The 20,903-nt window shown below is 42.3% G+C and overlaps 1 protein-coding gene across 5 annotated transcripts; it reads right to left on the reverse strand.

Moving 5' to 3' along the window:
* Positions 1-310: 310 nt before the first annotated feature.
* LOC137344352 (mitochondrial glutamate carrier 1-like) lies at positions 311-19,088 on the reverse strand. 5 transcript variants are annotated; one of them, XM_068007233.1, is made up of 10 exons: positions 18,969-19,088; positions 13,515-13,627; positions 12,671-12,796; positions 12,123-12,178; positions 7,241-7,331; positions 6,698-6,813; positions 6,399-6,594; positions 5,706-5,860; positions 2,955-3,030; positions 311-1,815 (listed from the first exon to the last, which is right to left on the reverse strand). In XM_068007233.1, the coding sequence occupies exons 2-10, from the start codon at positions 13,532-13,534 to the stop codon at positions 1,662-1,664; spliced, it is 990 nt and encodes a 329-aa protein (XP_067863334.1). In that variant the 5' UTR covers positions 13,535-13,627; positions 18,969-19,088; the 3' UTR covers positions 311-1,661. The 5 variants fall into 5 exon arrangements, with proteins under 5 accessions (XP_067863334.1, XP_067863333.1, XP_067863331.1 ...); XM_068007232.1 differs by having other exon boundaries at positions 6,399-6,591; positions 6,698-6,816; XM_068007230.1 differs by having other exon boundaries at positions 6,698-6,816.
* Positions 19,089-20,903: the final 1,815 nt, after the last annotated feature.

Below are 20,903 nucleotides of genomic sequence, written 5' to 3' on the forward strand. Positions count from 1 at the left end.
ATCGCTATTTATCAACCTATTCTGGAAGCACAGAAAAGAAATGGAGCAAGAACAAGATCAGCTGTGATACTGCTGCAGTCAAATAGCCTGCTGGCTCTCAAATAATGGGAATTTGAGAGATGTATTGAAGGCTGGCCAGCACCTGTGGAACTATTCACCAGCAGTCAATGCCTTCAGGGAAGAAAATCAGCAAGATGGTCAATTGACAACCCATTACTAGCAGCAACTTCTGACATGTCTCTATAGTATAGTCAAACACAGACAAAGCTAGGTTTATGGTATAGTGTAATCAAACACAGACAAAGCAAGGTTACAAAACTCTAGGTTTATTGTCACAGTTCAGTTTCAATCTGTTTGTAAACCATTTTACTTCAATGTATAAATTCATATATTTGAGAATGGTGCTATGACCCAGTATCACTGTCATTAGGTTAAATATCTCATGTAAACCCAGTCAATGGTACAGAAGGCACCATTAGATATCAGTTAAAAATTAACGAGGCATTGTTTTTTTCATGACATTTACAATATTACATTAAAAATACCTAGAGACAAAGGATCAATTACAAACTCGGATGTCAAAGTGTGGCACTGTCCTTTCCTCAGTGGTGTGAATCCCAGTCAACAGACATGGTTTCAAATTGGATCCAAAACAAGTTGATAATCCTGTCTCGGATGATGTTTTGAAACTAGTTATTTAAGGTTATATTGATGTGCCTGAGTATAGGCACATTGTAGCACTAAAGTGCTACAGTGAGAATGAAATGCTCCAAGAGGTGGATCTCAGCCTATAGTCTACTATACAGCATCTTGGTTGCTCAGTAGATCATGTTTTAATGTGGCCATTGTAATATTTCAACACATTAAAAGTGGCAATCTTAAGTGTACCAGCCAGACCAAGCACAGCTCCCAATCTACAAGGGCAGATCCAAATCAGATGTTGATGCTGACATTTCTACAGTGCTAAATAATTGCATGAGTGGTTTGTACAAGCATTTCAAAAAAAGTGTGATGGAAATTGTTTTTCACAAACTATCCCTTCAGTCAATACAAAAAGTGCTTTCTGAATTCACCCCCTCTCTTCTCTCTCCCCCCCCCCACCAACTAAAGTTTAAAGTCGAGGCAGGTGTTGCTTTTATGAAATGAAGCCACTTTAACATTTGGCTTATTTGGAGTAATAATTTCAATTTCCCCAAAGCATCTCCAAAATGGCTTTGCTTTTAAGAGTCTCCAATCTCAAAATTAAGATTGGCTTGGAAAATTTGACCAATATATAAATGTATAAAAAAGTTTTTTTTTTAAAAAGTGTTAAGTGTGTAACTTCTGTTCCAATTGTTCACAAGCTTAAGTTGATAAGTGACTATGGAGCTGTGGAGGGAAACACAAGTTTGGCCCCTTTAGTTTAAGCATTCTTTCACAACACTTCAAGACAATCCTTCCAAAACCAACCATCTCAAAAACCATCAGTAGCTAAAAACAAAAAAAGGGTGATGACCAATATTCTTCCTCCTCCAAACAGTATGCACGACCACTTTAGGAATCTGAATAATGGCAAAACAAAAACGGGCAAACCCTCCAATAGCTGCAGCGATGTCTTGGTTCCTTGTTTGGGATTTTTCATCGTACAGTTTAATGTAGTTCTTCAGGAATGGATGTAGATATTAATATACTTCAAACCGTGAAAAACCCAAGACAAATTCTCCAACTCCTACAAAGTAAATCACTTGCGCGATGCCAAACAGTGGTGCAATGACTAGTGCTCGGCAGCAAGATCCTTTCAGGAATGCAGAAGGACCTTCATTCACCCAGATTTTCCTGCAGGGAAAGAGCAACTGAATTAATTTTAAAGAACTACAAACACCCTATAGAGATTAAAATGAAAATCTCATTGCAATGTCCATAACTTGATGAGGGCACAAAACAAGTACTACTGACTAATGGCTGAACAGCATGACTTTTCCAGCTCCTGATTGCTATCCTGCAATCCCTGCTGGAAGAATGCATGGGTCAGGCTTGGCAGCGATTTGACCCTGCGGTCAAATATTCTGCCAACATAGTCAAGTTCTCTAAGTCTCTCACCATCTGGACTTGGACATACATCGGCATCCCTTCAGTCACAGACAGAAACTTGGAATTCCCTTACACCATTGATGGAGCACAATCATAAGTAATGCACTAGGTCAAGATGGTCATCACCACCATCTCAGGGCAACAAATGTGACCGTGCTGCCCACATACCAAGAACAATGAAACGATTAATACTGAGCCAAGTATTAGAGGGTCACCAGTAGAACTGTACTCCAAAAAAGGAAAAAAAAATTGACAATCAACCCCTCCCCCAAACGTTAATTTGAAGTCACTGACTTGAGTTTGAATCATTCCAACACAAATGCAGATCAAAAAGCTCAGTATCAGATGGTACAACTTCCCCAATTCATGAGCTCAAAGCCAAAGCTCCCAGATAACTTCAGGATTTCTCCATCTCATTCCAGCAGGGATTCTTGCCACTGTGGAGCATGCAGAACCATCCCAGAGATGTGCTCTGAACCCTGATTCTCTGCAGACCCACTAGGTGGAGCTGCTTTAGGTGGGCATGTCAGAAATGAAATTGCATCCTCCATTAAACCCCAGGATTGTGTTTTAGTGGAACATTTTCCTTCAGATCTCAAATTTAAATGTAATCCCAATTACTAATCATTGAGTAGAGTCCCAGAGCACCCTTATCTAACATGCTGCCCCTCAACACAGCACCCTGCACCAAGAAATTTGTCCTATAATGCCACTGTGATGTCATAGGTTACAAAAGGATCAAGAGGCAATGAGACTGGTTTGTGACACCCAGTTTTGTGCTTGCACATTAACTCGTGGGATGGACTTCCACTAGGAATTGCTTTTTATCGTAAAACCAGCGTTTCCTCAGGTGGTTCGCTCCATTCTGCCCACCCAGCACTCACCTTGCACAGTCCACAATCCCACTGTAAGTTTCTTCATTTGCTCCTCTATGTAGTGACTGAAATCGTGTCTTGATCACTAAAATATGAAAATATTATTTACTGTTAAGTGTTCAGATACTGTTCAGCTGTTTCATAAACAGCAGCCAACAGGAACTTCCTTTTACACTAAGTTTTAATGTAAATGAAGTAAGCCGATTCAAGAGATGCCACGTATGCAAAATACAGGAAGCAGTGCTGTTCTTAAATGCCACCCTGCTTTAACTACTTTTATAACTGCCAGCTGAACTCAGCCAATTCCAGGAAGAGGTGCCACGTATTCAATATACAGGAAACACTTATTCTTAAATGACACCCTGCTTAACCCTCTGTATAACCACCAGCTGAACCACAGTTTACAGGAGAAAAGCAACTTTTGATTTTTAAAAATAGCAAAAAAAATTGGCTTAATTACAAACGGAGAATCCTGAATGCATCAGTGAATAAACTAACTCATTCAGCTGAGAACTACATGCAGCAAGTCCACTGCAACTGATTTAGGCAACCTGTGGTTTATAATTGGTCACCTATAATTTTACACCATGGATCCCATTAATAATTGCTTTCATTTTGTCCCAATTTTACTTTATCATAAAACAGTCTGTTAGCAAACTCAACTAATTAACAAGTCTGTCTGAACTCCTTAGAGCTAGGTCCAAGCCAATCTCTTACCAGCTTTGATCTAATCTTGTATTTTCAGTCCCATATCCCCCCATCCCAATGATGCACTTTTTAAGTTAGGGACAGCCTGGACACAATACCAGGCCTCCAAATGCCAACAGCTGACTGCTGGGAAGTGGAAGAGCCCGACAGACATAATGCACTCTACACACCACCCCATAGTAACAGGAACACCACTTGAGAAATAATGACTACACTCACTGCTGTGTGGTACCTTTTAGACTAGATTTACTTAGTGTGCCATCTGTCTTTATAATGCTCCCTCAGCCTGGCTGGCATGAGTTAGACATGACCATCTAGTTGGTACTGAATCTGTAGGAACATGGCTATCGCAGCCAGTCTTCCTGTGCTTCAACATTAGTCTATTCTCACTAAGAACAAACTTGCATTTATATAGTACCTTTCTCGAACCCAGGACATCCCAAAGCGCTTTACAGCCAATGTAGTCCTTTTGAAGTAGAGTCACCATTGTAATCTAACTGGGGAATCTCAACTGGTTCAGCACCCCTAACCTAGGGAAGGAGGTTCAGTCAGAGCCCTTGCTGCCAATTACTACTAGCAACCCCTGAAACACATGGCCACACTACTGCACAACCCAACTACAGTATGATATGGAGATGCCGGTGATGGACTGGGGTGGACAAATGTAAGGAATCTTACAACACCAGGTTATAGTAAAACAATTTTATTTTAAAATCACAAGCTTTCGGAGACTATCTCCTTCGTCAGGTGAGTAGTGAATGAGAGGTTCTCAAATCGCATATCTTATATTAGGCTGGGACACCATCACACCAATCAAAGGTGTCGTTGGTGTTCAGACAGGTTAGCCACGGAAAACAGTAGGTCCCAGTATACTGAATACACATTGTGTCAAATTACACAGCCAGAGAGAAACTACAGTATAACCTGTACAAATGAACACCCCCAAAAAACAGACTAACAATGCTGTTCTTTGGGATTGTCGGTAATAGATACAAGCTGCACCTTGAAACTGCGGACACTCACAAATTACGAACTACGGATAACCTTCAATGCACCAAGTCCATTTACAACTTAAAACACGGGACATGCAGGCAAGTGTGAGGCGGCAGCGGGTGGAAAAAAACGGCTTGTGTAATGGAAATCTCTACCCAGCACACAGCAGCAGAGAACGCTTGCGCGGCTCTATCCCAGGGATAGAGCGATTTCTTCGCTGCTATGGATGCTGGGTGAAGAGATCGCCATTACACAAAAGCCAGGAACTGCCAGTCAGGGTTGGGGAAAAAAAAATGGAGATTGTTTTCCCTTTTCTCGGCCCTCAGTTTCCCCTCTTCGCCTGCTCACGGGTGGTCCCCTGGTTTTTGGAACTTTTCATACAACAGCTGCTGGCATACCACCACGAATAAAGAATCTCAACTACGGGGAACCCATCGTTTAAGGAAAAAAAGTAACATTTGTATAAGTCACATGATCCAATGTCACAGCCTCCTACCCACCTCCCCAGCACTTTAAACATTAGCGGCTGCAGCAGAAGGAAGGAAGTCTCGGACAGAGGTCTGCAGAACATTAATCCCCCTCCAATTTGGCTGGGATCTCCCAGGCACTCCCGCCCTACAGCAGCACCTTGTCTTGTGCAGGCTGCTAATGTAGCAGATCCCAGGGCCAGGACATTCCCCCCTCAATGGAAAAGGACCCCAGGATGGCAATGAAGTGGGAACCCAGACGAACAGAAAATGAACTGAAATCACATCCTACTGGCAGGGCACCGGAGTTAGGCACAATCCCAGATGAGGGCGAGAAAAAAAAGGAACCTGCAGGACATACAGCCAATCCAGAGATATTTGTATGTACGGTAAACCAGATGAGCCAATGGCCATTTTGAAAATAAGGATGCCTGCAAATAAATGACAACTGATCCAAGTCCCTTAGGTGTCCCTAACTAACAGGTTTCACTGAATTGTAAATGGTGACCCCTTCTATAACTATCACTTGTTTAATTTTCACTTGCACATTGTGGTAGAAAAATCTTGTTACTATGCAGTACACTATACTTACCATCACATGGGTTGACAGCTACAGCAGCAACAGAACCAGCAGTACACCCTGATAAAAACGAATGGACGAAAGAAGCTTTCCCATCCACCGACTTTTGCCCAAGTTTGTTTAAGTTGGCAAACAATGGGAAGTAGATAATAGAGAACGGAACATCCCTGTTCATAAAAGGAAACAATCAATACAGAGAACATGTCTTGTACAAATATACTTGGTAAGACTAGATACTGCTGTCAGTTTATTTATTGCGATTGCATTTACAGCGCATGTCAGTCTAAGCATCTGAATCATTCAATAGCTGCGCGAAGGATCCTTTGCAAGCCCATTAGGGAACCAGTCAGTCCTTGCCTAGGGGTGCAGCCTGTAAATATGTGGCCTACATCTCCTAACTGGCCACAGCAAAGGGGGAAGTCAAAACCTGCAAATGCAGAATTGTCATGCAATGACCACTTCTGAAAAACACCCAGTGGCATTAGATTTGGTTCCTTCAAACTTGGCTTGCATCTGTTAAGCATTTTGAACTGTACAACATTAATGGTACTGCTGGTATTAACAGGGATAATCTGGCAATTGGTAATATCACTAGTGTTTTGGCATAGCAGTAAAATACTGGTTAAGTGAAGTTTCTCCTATAGCAAATTGCTACATAAACACAAATAAACCTAGTGGTAACATGATAAGCATAGTTATTTGTACCTCAGTATAGTGGCTCCTAATCCTCTGTACAGTCCTCGGAGCCCTTGGGAGTAGAATAAATCCTTGGCAATCTGGGTAGCAGACATCGGTCTGGTAACAGCAGCAGGACCAACATTGTACGCCCGACTCAGAACTGGGTTGGTGGCTACAACTTTAGTGGATGAACCAGAAGGCACTATCAACCTCTGCTGAGCTGCTGCATCAATTCAAAGAACAATTTTAGCATCCTCACTAATATTTAAGATAATCTGTATGTTATTTAGTTACTTTATACAAAGTTGAGTAAATTGGCTAATTACCTAATCTGCCAGCATCCTGGAGCTGGATTTTCAGCATCTCCATAGGAGTAGTGACAATGACCTGACAGATTCCTGCACCACAACCTGCCAGCATCTCTTTGAATACATTTAAGCCCCTACTGAAAGGCAAAGAAAAAGTATTATACAGTCACTCAAATACCTGTGGAAACCAAGATGCTATGCCATATACTAACCACAAATACAACAGAGGCACCAAGTTCAAAAAAGTATTTAAATCTGAAGGTATAGTACATTTTATACATAATGCAAACAATTAGGATACCTTCTATACTGAAGAAAGTTCAACAGCAGTAACATCTTGGGTTGAGAAATTACATCAAAATTAAACTGTACATATACACAAACACCCATAAGCTGGGATGATTAAATGGGCTGAATGTTCTACTCATCATGTTGAGATGAACAAAGCCACAAAGCTACAAGCTAACAATGTAGCCTGATTCTGTAATGTTGATAGTGATATTCCCATTTAATGCAACTACTTGAACAGAAGAGCTCCCACTTGTTCAGGCAAAAACATACCCATTTTTTGACAAATATTGACGAAAAAAGTCATTTGCAGCGAGTTTAATGGCCTTCTCAGGTGTTACCAATGTCAGGTTCACAGCTGCACCTGTCAAACAAAAAACAAACTCCATTGAGTTTTCCTCTCCTGTAGACTCTATGCAGCCTCCATTTACATTCAGTTTGGATACAAAATGGCATCTATATTTAAGACAATAATCCTTTTATTCCTGGCCTTAGCATACCATTGAGCTTATGCAGCTTTTAAAATAGCCCCTCGAACAACTGTTCAAAGAGATTAAAGTCTTCCAAGGAGCAGACCGCATGATGAAAATAGGGAAGGCTCAGAGGGAAGGAGCATCTTCCACAGCAAATGTGCGGTCTCATTCTGGCCAGGTAAACAAAGATAGTTAACCACTAGACGGGAAGAGCCTGAAAATCTTTAAAGGAAATTACTACTGCTTCATTGAGTTGAATATGTAGAGTACAATTTAGAGCAAGCTCTAGCACATCAGAAGGTCTGCTTTCACCACAATATTCTCTCCTTCAGTCTTTTGGGGTAGAATCTGTAAATAAGCCCTCAAGTACCAGCTTCTCCAGTGGTTTGGAGTGGCTGCACCACAGCTTGTGTTGACTTGGCTGATCACAACTAGGACTACAGTAGGGAACAGCTGGCCTCAACACAAGAGTGTGGATAATATATCTTCTGATGACAATTCAATGCTCAGACATACAAGGATAGGATCAGACTCAGCCAGGATGCTCTCAGATTGAACAGCTTGTCAATGTCATCCAAGCTCAAAGAATGGCGACTTGGCCAAGGAACCAGAGAGCTCTCGAGAAGGAATTTGATCAAATCAGTATATCTATAGGAGAAATTTGTTCGAAGTTTGGGAACTACACAGAGTTAAATGGGCTGACGTTTGGGTCTTGTATAAATATTACTAAAAGGCCAGGGATTTGCTTAACAGGAGTTTATAATGTTAGATGCTCCCTTTAAAATTAAGGACCAGTTTCTGCAAAAACTCAACTGATGGCTAATCCAGGCTTAAAAGGGATATGTTTGAACATCTGTTGTGCAATGCAACATCTAAATTACAGCATTCTAATTACATATGTACACAATTCCAGAGACGAGGAATAGAAAAATATCAGAAGTGATGCAAATAGCTATACTTTACACATTATAGTACTACATGCAGATTAAAACTTTTGCATCATGGCATTGCATTTTAAGCAAGAGCGACAGTGCCAACAGAAAGGATCCAACAGACTAGAATATGAAGATTACACGAAACAATGAAGACTCGATGAAATCAGGTTTTTTTTTTTGCTTAGTGCAAAAAATCCATGAGGATCGCAAGTAAACCAACTTCTAAACAGAAATATAGTGTAACCGAAACAGCCTACACTTGATCCTCAACCCAAGTGACTATTTTTAATAACACTTTTCTACAATAAAGAATGCCCAAGGCCAGTTACTTTGAATTCAGCACAGCCCAGGAGAGTGGGAGCTAACTTCTCAGTTCAATCAAGCAGCAGAGTGAAAAATATATGCCATGTTATTCAGGATAAAGCAGTTTTATAGCTCCCCCAAGCTAGTTCAAACAAGTACAGACCATCACAATCTCAAGTCTGACCTCAGCCGTGGTTGTAGTAAGGACACAATTGGCTTCAATGCACCTGGGTTAAAGAGAAACCCATTTGCTATACAGCCACTTGTGTTGAGAAGGGAAAGAATCAGGCTCAACTACGGCGAATAATGGCTACTTGGTCAAGGTACTGGAGTCAACTTTAACCCCTACAACCAGATCCAGCATTCAAAGCACATTCGGGGCAGACGGGATAGGGAAAAGATAAAATAAATGTTGTACTTTTAGCTCAACCAACACTTCTACCATTTAATTCATCATGCAGATGATACTGGTTTCCAGATAAGTTATTTAGCACCCAAAGATCAGCACATTACACAAGGCTACCAAAATTTAGATTTTCCCATTTTTATACTAAATAGATGGAAGGGACACTGGGCACTAAAGACTCCTAAATTGGCAGTTCTCTAACTTTATATCCCAAAATAAAGTTACTACTAAAACTAGTAGATTTAAGATTTTTTTGTTGAAGATTTCACAGAGTTTCTTTGCAAACCGAACCAAGGCAGAAAGGCAATCAGTGGAGATGTTACAGACAGCTTAAAGAGCATTAATAAATGGTGGAAGGAGGAAGAGACATAAGAAAATTCTTAGGAATGAGCAAGGTGGAATCCTTACAGAAAGTTTTTTTTTAAAAAAAGCAATACTGGAAAAAGAATGAAATGGATCCTAATTACAATAGTAAGTAGTACTGTAAACCATTTAATGATTTGATCCATCGTGGCTTCGCCAGATCGGCTAGCCCTCAATATCCGTGGCGACCGTCTGTAACATGAAAAACACAGATGCAAACAACAGCATTTCCTCCAATTTTTTTTTTTAAAAGCAGGACACTTGGCATTAATATCTCCCTTTGTTTGCATTTAAATATCTACAAGACACTTTTCCTGAACTCCTAAACTCAAACACTTCAACCAATTGGCATGTCTTCAGGAGACCTCATATTCCTGGTCACATGTGTACTCTGGGGCTGTACTATTACTGGTATTTAACATTAGCATGTTAAACAGTAAGCATGCAGACAGGCCTTGACGAGATCAAGTTTAAGCAAAGTAGAAAATAGGCTAGGCCTAATTCCTTGGGATCAGGTGTATCCTTTTTACTAGCATATACTTCCCTAAAGGGCAAGTTTGAACTAATTAGTTGTGATATTCTTCAATATCTTGCTGGGGTACAGTTCCATGAGTAGAGTTCCCTCTGGTACTGTACTCAAATGGACACGATTCACATGAGCCATGACAGCCAATACTGGCAAGCTATTTGACCACAAAGGACAATATAACAAAGCCTCACTTCCACGAGGGGTCACTCCATAGCAACCAGATTTCTCCCTCCCTAACCCACAGGTTCAGGCACTCACACCACCACTCTGTCTGAGATCAGCTAACTCAGCACAGATCAGGGAGTGTATTAGTGACCTTCTGCCTGTATATCTTGGGTAGCTGAGCCAAACTATTTTAACCTGAAGTTACCAGCAGTTCTAGGTAATTCCAGTCTGCCCAGAGATTTCAGCTAAAGCCAGTGGAACACAAATTGCAATAATGCTGCTTGGATGTCAGCAAGTCATAACCACTTCTGTGCCACCTCCGTAGATATTCATATCTAATACCTTATTCTAGTAAATTTCCCCTTAAATTATTTTGCTTACATTTTCCCCTCTGCGTCACAGGTCACAACCAATTATTTTGCAGATAGGAACCACAATCAAAACTAGTCTGAGTGGTTAAGAACCAGCTCTAAAGGTTGCTTTTTCATCCAATCGTGGTCTAAATATGATCAGGATGTGGTCACTTCATAGATGTATCTGACCTGAAGTTCATCACAAGTGTTAAAGGAGTTATTTTTTCCAGTGTTGGTAAAACAAGCACACCCAGACAAGAACTGAGTTTTGGGTTTTACATGATAGTATTCAGACAGCAAGCTAGAAACTGAAAATATATAGTTTCATAATGATTAACAGCACATTTCAAGTTATTGTTAATCACAACAGCATGAGTCACAACAGCTAACAAAAGCAGCTCAGCAAATGTGCACATGCAAATTAAGATTAACATGATAATTCAGTGCATTATATTCCACATCTGTGTTTGTACCATTAAACCTCACCTCCACCTATTGCCCTCCAGAGCATCCAATGCTACATAATAGATTCTCCAGTTTCCCCCTACCAAAGATGAAACTTGGCAGTTACAACAGCACCCCCTCAAGTAAAGTCAGTGTGTTGTGGTCTTTTTCCCTCAGCCTTTATGAGCTCAACCCAAAGGAAATTACTGGGCAGACAGAAAATTCCCCCCTCACTCAAGTTCAGACTCGTTCAAGAATTGCAGTGATATCAGGAGTTTTGCTCTGCCAAGTTTAGCATGAGGGTTCCCATTTTGCACTGCATCACAAAATGGGCTGTATTTCAGCTGAGTAGAAATCAGTTTACAGTAATTTGGCAGCAATACAACAAGGTGCACTGTAATAAACAACCCTAACCAAGAACATTGTCTCCTGAAAACATGCCCAATTACTGCATACTTAAGTCAATGCATTGTATTTAGCTACACAGCACACATTGCTGAACCAGATTTAGCTACTGTTCTACAATGTTCAGGGATTTCATTAAATCTCCAATTGATTTTTAATGTCAAACATACATTACTTATGACTAACATCACTGTATTTGAGAAATTACAAGGCCTCTACTCCATGCTACATTAGCTGATCTAAGCAGTTGCACTCAGCACCCCAAGCCCAAGGAATGGCAAAAAGTCTCAACAGGATCCTTGCTCCGGACACCACCTAGTGACTCCTGCTGGATGTGCAGGCAAGGCAAGGACTGGGCATGACACCCGTCACTGCTTATACATGAAGAATGGCAACCAAGAATGGGTACCAGAGGATTACCAGCACCCATGGTGTTGAACCCCACAGTACAAGTCAAGCCATCAGGAGGAGGTAAGAAATTAACAGTACTTTAGCCACTTCAATTCGAATGGTGACAGCATAAACATGCACTAAATTGGCTAATGCTATTATATTCAAAAGGCATTCAACTTCAGTAGTCTAAATTCAAGCATCTCTTACAAACTAAGTGTTCTTGAGAATGCTATTTTCCAAAAGACTCCATCTGTACCAGTTTATTGTATGTTACATAATGGAAGAAAGGTAGGGTAGTCACCAGTTATATGTGGCCTCTACAAAAATTCAGGTATCACTGCATAGACCTGCAGACTAATACTAATATTGAGAAGGAGAATCCTTACCTCTATACATTCCAAAATATCCTTCAGATCGCACGGTCTTAATCAGACAGTCCATCCTAGACACACAAGAATGGGTCATTAAAGAGGAGCAAGAGAACTCAAATCAACACAACTGCTAAAGAAATGAAAGACAAAACAGGCATTTGAAACTAATGCAATTAGCTCCCTCCCTCCAGACTTTATTAGTCTTCTAAATTGCAGTATGACTCAATTATCAGCAGTTGTGCTCAACTGTCATTTTTCCTTTAAGGGAATAAACATTATAATATCAGGTTAGTTTGACAAACTTTCACTGAACAGACCAAGGAAACAAAATAAACACCACTGAAAGCACTTATTTAGAACAGTTAAGCATTTTAACTTCAATCAGCTAAAAGACCGTATTAAAACACATTCTAGAGTCACAATAGAGAACAATGCAAGCCAGGAAGTTTGAAAGTTACGAAGTGCTAGCTAGGCTCAAATGGCAAATGTATATATTGGAATTGGTGTGAAAATGCTTTCACGCTCTCATTTCAAGATGCCAGTTTAGTACTATTGCAACTCACAAGTTAGTGTAGGTACGCATCCCATTCCTTTGGTTCTGCAGTCTGGTCTTTGCCAGGTCTATCGGAAAAACACATGTAACTCCAATCAATCCAGCAACTCCACCATTGATGAGTTTAGCAGGGAGGCTGAGAATAGAACAAGGGTGAGTGAACAGTTAATTGTAAGCTGTACAACAGATTTTAAATATAATCTTTATGTACTATACAACTAACAGAACTTTTATAACATGATTGAACGGGATGGCTTAAAGGGTGAATATACCAAAGTGTAATAATAAACAAGACAGACCAGATGATCTCAAATTTCATTACTGGTCTGTGCTTTAGTTAATCTCAGCTGGAGGCAAGTAGGTACAACTAGTGGCCCCAGCGCCTATGGGCCAGAAAGGAGAGAACTCCAACCAGGTTTCCTGCTCCTGGTCATTTACAAGTGACCTTTGCTGGAAGGTGCAGGCACATGGATATCAGGCTCAGCTGTGATGCTCTCCAGAGGCCAACAGCTTGCCAACACACAAGTGACTTGGCGAAATATCGACAAGCTACCTGTTACTGGTATACCCTGGCTGTCAGCAACGTTTGCATGGAGGGTTGACGACTATCATTTTCCCAACAATTCAGTGAATAAAAGCACGTCACATGCAGACCTAAAGTTCCCAGGTTGTACCATTCTCCGTCTGAAGTATAGTTGCTCATAGTGTTCTTGTGTACGTGCAAGCTGCACCAACAGTACTCAAGGGCACACTTCAGCCATCAGGACACACTGAGGTGGAAAGCTACACAAAAGAATGATATAAATTAAGTTAAATGTCTATGATTTACCTATGAAAAGCAGAAAAGTGCCTACCTGATTTGGTTGTTGGACATTGCAGCAATATTCTTCAAAGTACGCAGAAACAAGATGTTTATAGAAGTTCACACGACACAGCTGAACAGTTACCGGGAAGTGCAGCCTGGACTCTGCAGAACAAATGATGTCTTTAGGAGCTTACTTCAACTGCCACACTTATAATTTCCAACACAAGACTCGTGCAAACTAGCCCAGAGTAGACCTATCCAACCAGATCTTAGTTACCATTCAGAGCCATTGTGCCTCAAAGTGGCAGTCCCATTATAAAAAGGAGTCAATCCTGACCTCACTACATCCATATGTACTTTCACCAAGAGTCACTGGATAGCAATCCTGAGCAGAAAGCCTGGTTGAATTTTCCCCCCACCCCATCCACCATGAAGCCAATTGCAGCACTCACCTAACCAGAGGCTAGGATTCAAACTCTAGACTTTCTGGTTAGTACATCTTAGTAATAAACACTCGGCTATCAAGGGAATTTCAAACTGGTTTATAGGATGTAAAGAAACTTCACTTCTCTACATTTAAAGGTCACTTGAACCAATTTATTTACAGTGCTGTACAAGACTGCGGTACATTTACCTTCTATCGTGTCATGTACACCTTAATCTACTTTGAAGCCCATCTTCCAAGGTGATTAAGTTAATCCAATCCTTGTCAGATTCTGAGCATTCAGCAGAATACTCGCCTTAAACACAAACTCTAGACATGAAGAAAAACCTTGTCATGGCCTTGGTTAGAATTCAAGCTAGAATTCAAAAGGCATGTCAAAACAGGTCATCTTACCCCTGCAGGCACAAACCTACCTACTATACAGGACATTATTAAGTACTGCATGGAAAGAGGGAGGATGCTCTGTGCATTTTCTGTTCTGTCCAAAGAATACCACAAAATGCTACACAATTTCAATGCAGCCAGTATTTGAAATCTAAAAAAGGTCAGATATGAAACCCAGTCTTGGTTCAAAGCTTTTTCAGCCACCTAACCAACAATCCCACTTTTTTTTGCAGCTGTGAAAACACCATTGACAACTTTCAAAGTGATAACATTCCAGCTATAAAGTTAACACTAGGAATTTTATCTGTCATAGTCTAAAACTTCAAAATCTTTCTGCCAACTATGAAAGCTAATTCCCAAGTCAAGTAGTTTAGTAAACATGGTATAAAGTCCAATGAGTGGCAATCAATGGATTCTTGACCTTATCAGAAGACAGATTATATAGGGTTAGTGTGTCAGGGAATATTACAAGTCAACAAATGGCCACAACTTCCTGAAGCAAAAAGCAGTGAGATTGGGGGGGGGGGGGGGGGGGGGGAAGATAAAAAAAATAATTTTGTTCAATGAAGCTCAATCCTAAAATCAGAAAGCCAATAAGCTGAAAGAGCTTTGTAACATGATCTGTATTTTCAGGTCAGATAACCCTCTAGACAACATATTCTTAGAATGAACTTGTAACTCTGCCATGGGGGATGCATGCCTAGCACCGAGCTCACAGCACACTTTTCAATTCCATTCTTAACCTCGATGTGGAGATGTTGGTGATGGACTGGGGTTGACAAATGTAAGGAATCTTACAACACCAGGTTATAGTCCAACAGTTTTATTTGAAAATCACAAGCTTTCGGAGGCTTTCTCCTTCGTCAGGTGAAGTCTCGTTCATAAAGGTGCGTGACATGATTTGATCCTACTCTGCAGTCAATTGGAGAATCTGGATGAACAATTCGGTACGTTGGGATTGTTCTGTGAACCCCAATCCACACAAGATTTACCTTGGCATCTGGCAGAAAGTTGCTTTACCAAAAAAAAGCTAGAAAGTAGCCATACTACTAGTAATGAATCTTTCCTTCCCTGCCAAGTAATTTTTTCAGACCAACAGTTTAGGAAGCAAGTTCATAAAACATGCAGATTGGAGAGTTCATTTCACTTTGGCACAACGACAGAAATCTCACTATGTTGGAAGGGAGAAAAACTAATTTAATTCTGGCCTTTTGAAAGCTACACTGATATTCCCACACCATGTTCAAAGCTACAAGGTACTAACATTCTCAGCACAACACAGAAATAGCACTTTAACACCAGTTTCCAGCACATTTTTCAAATCCTCAAAAAGGGGTCAATTTCAGTGACCTGAGAAACAAATGCTGGCTTATTACTGATTTAAACTAAGAATCCATGTGCTACATGTAATTTGAGTTAGCACTGGGTTGTTTATAAAAGTACATTCAGCAAAAATTGCACCTACAACTTCCTCACCACAGCAGCCAAGGAGGTAAACTTATTATGTGTCATGGCATATCAAAGCTTATCTTTGCTACCTAATCTGAGTTTAGATAACATTCTGCACCACAAATATTTGAAACATCAACTTTAATTTTAAAAGGACTAGGCAAAATATACCTCAGCAAGTGTTTGTCATTATTTGTACCTCTTACTGTTCGATGAGTGCGCATGGAATGTATCCGCACTTCCCAAAACATTATATAGTATGGGAAAAAGTTTGTGATGCCACACAATCCTGATAGCAAGCTCAAGTAAAAACGTAAGATGCATCGGCTAGGCTGTGCCGTAGCACTCTGATCAGACACTAGCATGTGATATCTAATGACAATAGCTCACTACATTTTCCAGAGGAAACCTCAACTGTCTTACTAGCAGAACATATTATTGTACATCTATTAGCATTATCCTTTATGCCTTTTCCACCCCCTTCCCCCCAGTTTAACATCAGTCATGAAGCCAATGAAACTTTTTAGCTTTGGTGCTGAACAGCAATTTGCAAATATTGAAAACTAGTTTATATTGTGAAATGCAAACACAAATAACAGGAGGTGACAGATAGAAAATGCATTAAAATCATAACTTAAATATCAGGAAGCAAAGGGAAAACCAATATGAATTGTAGTGTGTGGAATTAGGATCTGGAATGCACTACCAGAGCGGGTGGTGGAAGCAGATTCAATCATGGCCTTCAAAAGGGAACTGGAAAAACTTGAAAGGAAAAAATTTGTAGGAAAATGGTGATAGGCAGGGAAGTGAGACTAGCTGGATTACTCTTGCATAAAGCCAGCACTGACTCGATGGGCCAAATGGCCTTCCATGCTGTAACCTATGATTCTATGAAAATGGTGGGGAGAATTTTTTGCTTGCATGATCAGTAATTACTAACAGGATGTGGTCATGTTAAATGTAAATTATGTAATGCCAGCAAATACCTGTTGGGCTCAAAACTAAAGCTTAGTTCAGAAATAGTTTTATCACTTGTTCTGTTAAATCTGCAATGTAATGTATCGGCCTCTACGAGACAGTAAATTTAAGAGGCTACCACCTGTACCAAAATCCTTCACTGCCTGAGTGATATTCTAAAATATGGGTATAGGAATTGAGTCATGACTCAGGGCATAGTTACACAAAAAGTGCTGCAATGTGACAAAACCGCAACAAACCCCTTGATTTTCTTGTACTAGTACCAAATCCATGGAGCCTGCTATCCCCCTTTGCCACGTACAAGGGACGAGCCTCCTAACATATACAGCAGTATTCCTTAAAACAACTACAACTCGTAATGTGTACTAGAAGCTGAGCCATATAGACCGTGAAAGTTCCAGGTTCATTTCCTAGTCTGCACAGAATTAGCTAATCTCATCCAAATTGGGCCCACTACAATTGGCTTCAGCACACCTGGGTTAGGGAGGTAGAATCAGACAGTAATCTTGCTCCAGACTATAATCTAGTAGCCCCTGCTAGAAGTGCACATATGCAGACAGGATCAATTTTGATTCCCACATCAAGGATAGCCACTTTGACAAGGTACCAAGGATGAAAGCAGAACAATGAACAGGCAAGGGGTTAATGCCTTCAGGAAGTGAGAAAATTGGCAGAGGGAGGAATCACAAAGACTCTGGCTGTGGATTGATCTATGAGGTCACAGAATATAATTGTGCACATCTGTCATTGAGGCAGCACAACCACCATGTGGACTGGTGTCAAATCTTCACAGTTCATCTACAAGCATAGTATAACTCATCCAACATACTTCTGATAAAAATCAGAAAGGCCAATACACAATACAGATATAGCAACACTACTTACAGGTAGGCTTTTTCCTTTCATTTATTTCCCTCTCCATCTTTAGGTCCTCCATAGTATATGAAGAAGCACTTGCTCCAACATCATTAGCTAAAATGCTCTGGAGCTTTTAAGTTAACAAATTTAATGATAGAAAACCCAAGTTTTAGTAAAGTGGGTACTTTACCAAGTAGAAGACCCAGATTTTTAGGTCAGATCACAAGAAACTATGCTCAAGACAAAAACAGCTCATCAAACCCCTCCCTCTAAACATCAATAAACTGTTAGATACAGCATTAGAGAAGATAGTTAATGTAAATAGTACATCTGCAAAACCTCAGAAACTAAACCACTTTTATAACAGCACAAACATCTGTTTCTGGGTTTAGGTCATGCATTTTATTCAATATACTTAGTATTCTCACCTAAGGATTTGTTTCACTAAATGCACACAGCTCCCACCAAACTACTAAAAATTCCAAATTAAGCAGGTGACCAAGCATTCCAGAATTCCCCTCACTGTTCAACTGATGTAATCAGTTGGGCACTTCCCAATATTGCGCTTGATTACTCATACACAAAACCGATGCTGGCTGAAGGCACAGGACACAACAGTTTAGCTGTTTGCCCCCTGAAATCTGGGGTGTACATTCCCTCTGAGTCAAAGCAACACTGCTTCACAATTGTTTAATTATTATAAAGCTACAAAGAGTCACTTGCAGCTAACTGAAGATAAAAGGAGGTTCCATCAAGGTAGCTGACAAAGCTCAAGATGCGGTTGCCAGAATTCAGCCAGCTGGATATGGAGGTTTCACTGGGCTGGAGAATCATGTGAAACTTAGGCGGATGGCCGAACGGCCTCCTCCTGCGCTGTGCGATTCTATAAACCTCTTCCCCCTTTGCCGGATGTCATTAACGTTCACAGTGCAAGAGGTGCGGGGGTGGATGGGGCACCGACCCACTCGATGAATGACTCCACACAGAAACCACCCAGTCAACCTGGAAACCCCTACACTACACTACACTACAAGATGCGCGATCCGCGCCAGGGGTTACGTGGCAATACACCGGGCACGACGGCCATCACCTGACGCCGGGTCCCATTGATCTGTTCCCCCCACCACCACCGCCGCCCCAAACCGGGGCTCACGACTCATGTTGGGCCGATTTCCGTTAGTCTGAAGCAGTTTTAAATGTTAAAAGATGTGAATAGCTCAGTGATCCGGCATATCGCCGCAGACCGCGGATATCCGGCACCGGCTCACGTACTAAAGAGATGGAAGCCGAGCCGAGGCCGAGTCCCAGTCCCAGTCAACGCCCGACCGGCACTCGGCCTAACCCCGCCGGCTGAATGGTGCTGTGGCGGCTCGGTGCCGCGATACTCACCGCTCGGATTCAATCTCGGTGACGGGTCGGTACGCAGCTGTAAGATCTCGGTGACGGGTCGGGAGCTGTGGCGTGTGACTGCGGGCAGCGCGGGACTCGAGCGGTGCAGCTCGCTCGCTCGCTCCACACACACTAACCGGGGGGGGGGGGGGGCGGGACCCTGCCGCACCCGCCATCCAATCCCGTCGGCGAACGCTGAGTCATCGCTGATCCATTGGTTGACGCCGGCCTGATTGACAGATGCCGCCCTCCATTGTGACCCAATTCAAATTGACCTCGAATAACGGTTCACGACCGCCGGCCAATCACAACCCAACACATGTCGGAACCAATCATGTTCCTCCAAGCCTGCGTGATGGACGCGTGATCAAACATTTCCAGGCCGGCAGGGAGTGCGCGCAGGCGCATTGCATTGCGCTGGGGGAGGGGATGGTCACTTTTTTATTCGTTCATGGGATGTGGGCGTCGCTGGCAAGGCCGGCATTTATTGCCCATCCCTAATTGCCCTTGAGAAGGTGGTGGTGAGCCGCTGCCTTGAACCGCTGCAGTCCGTGTGGTGACGGTTCTCCCACAGTGCTGTTAGGAAGGGAGTTCCAGGATTTTGACCCAGCGACGATGAAGGAACGGCGATATATTTCCAAGTCGCGATGGTGTGTGACTTGGAGGGGAACGTGCAGGTGGTGTTGTTCCCATGCGCCTGCTGCCCTTGTCCTTCTAGGTGGTAGAGGTCGTGGGTTTGGGAGGTGCTGTCGAAGAAGCCTTGGCGAGTTGCTGCAGTGCATCCTGTGGATGGTACACACTGCAGCCACAGTGCGCCGGTGGTGAAGGGAGTGAATGTTTAGGGTGATGGATGGGGTGCCAATCAAGCGGGCTGCTTTATCTTGGATGGTGTCGAGCTTCTTGAGTGTTGTTGGAGCTGCACTCATCCAGGCAAGTGGAGAGTATTCGATCACAATCCTGACTTGTGCCTTGTAGATGGTGGAAAGGCTTTGGGGAGTCAGGAGGTGAGTCACTCGCCGCAGAACACCCAGCCTCTGACCTGCTCTCGTAGCCACAGTATTTATATGGCTGGTCCAGTTCAGTTTCTGGTCAATGGTGACCCCCAGGATGTTGATGGTGGGGGATTCGGCGATGGTAATGCCGTTGAATGTCAAGGGGAGGTGGTTAGACTTTCTCTTGTTGGAGATGGTCATTGCCTGGCACTTATCTGGCGCGAATGTTACTTGCCACTTATGAGCCCAAGCCTGGATGTTGTCCAGGTCTTGCTGCATGCGGGCTCGGACTGCTTCATTATCTGAGGGGTTGCGAATGGAACTGAACACTGTGCAGTCATCAGCGAACATCCCCATTTCTGACCTTATGATGGAGGGAAGGTCATTGATGAAGCAGCTGAAGATGGTTGGGCCTAGGACACTGCCCTGAGGAACTCCTGCAGCAATGCCCTGGGGCTGAGATGATTGGCCTCCAACAACCACTACCATCTTCCTTTGTGCTAGGTATGACTCCAGCCACTGGAGAGTTTTCCCCCTGATTTCCATGGACTTCAATTTTACTAGGGCTCCTTGGTGCCACACTCGGTCAAATGCTGCCTTGATGTCAAGGGCAGTCACTCTCACCTCACCTCTGGAATTCAGCTCTTTTGTCCATGTTTGGACCAAGGCTGTAATGAGGTCTGGAGCCGAGTGGTCCTGGCGGAACCCAAACTGAGCATCGGTGAGCAGGTTATTGGTGAGTAAGTGCCGCTTGATAGCACTGTCGACGACACCTTCCATCACTTTGCTGATGATTGAGAGTGGACTGATGGGGCGGTAATTGGCCGGATTGGATTTGTCCTGCTTTTTGTGGACAGGACATACCTGGGCAATTTTCCACATTGTCGGGTAGATGCCAGTGTTGTAGCTGTACTGGAACAGCTTGGCTAGAGGCGCAGCTAGT

The sequence above is a fragment of the Heptranchias perlo genome, chromosome 27 (assembly GCF_035084215.1).
Source record: "Heptranchias perlo isolate sHepPer1 chromosome 27, sHepPer1.hap1, whole genome shotgun sequence".
In the NCBI taxonomy this organism is placed as follows: domain Eukaryota; kingdom Metazoa; phylum Chordata; class Chondrichthyes; order Hexanchiformes; family Hexanchidae; genus Heptranchias; species Heptranchias perlo.

Excerpts from the sequence above, each read along its gene's own strand:
- LOC137344352 (XM_068007230.1), bottom strand. The coding sequence starts at position 13,534 with ATGTCCAACAACCAAATCAG. Across the intron at positions 3,031-5,705 it reads AGCTGTCAACCCATGTGATG|TGATCAAGACACGATTTCAG; the intron begins GTAAGTATAGTG and ends TTCATATTTTAG. Across the intron at positions 1,816-2,954 it reads GGGATTGTGGACTGTGCAAG|GAAAATCTGGGTGAATGAAG; the intron begins GTGAGTGCTGGG and ends CTTTCCCTGCAG.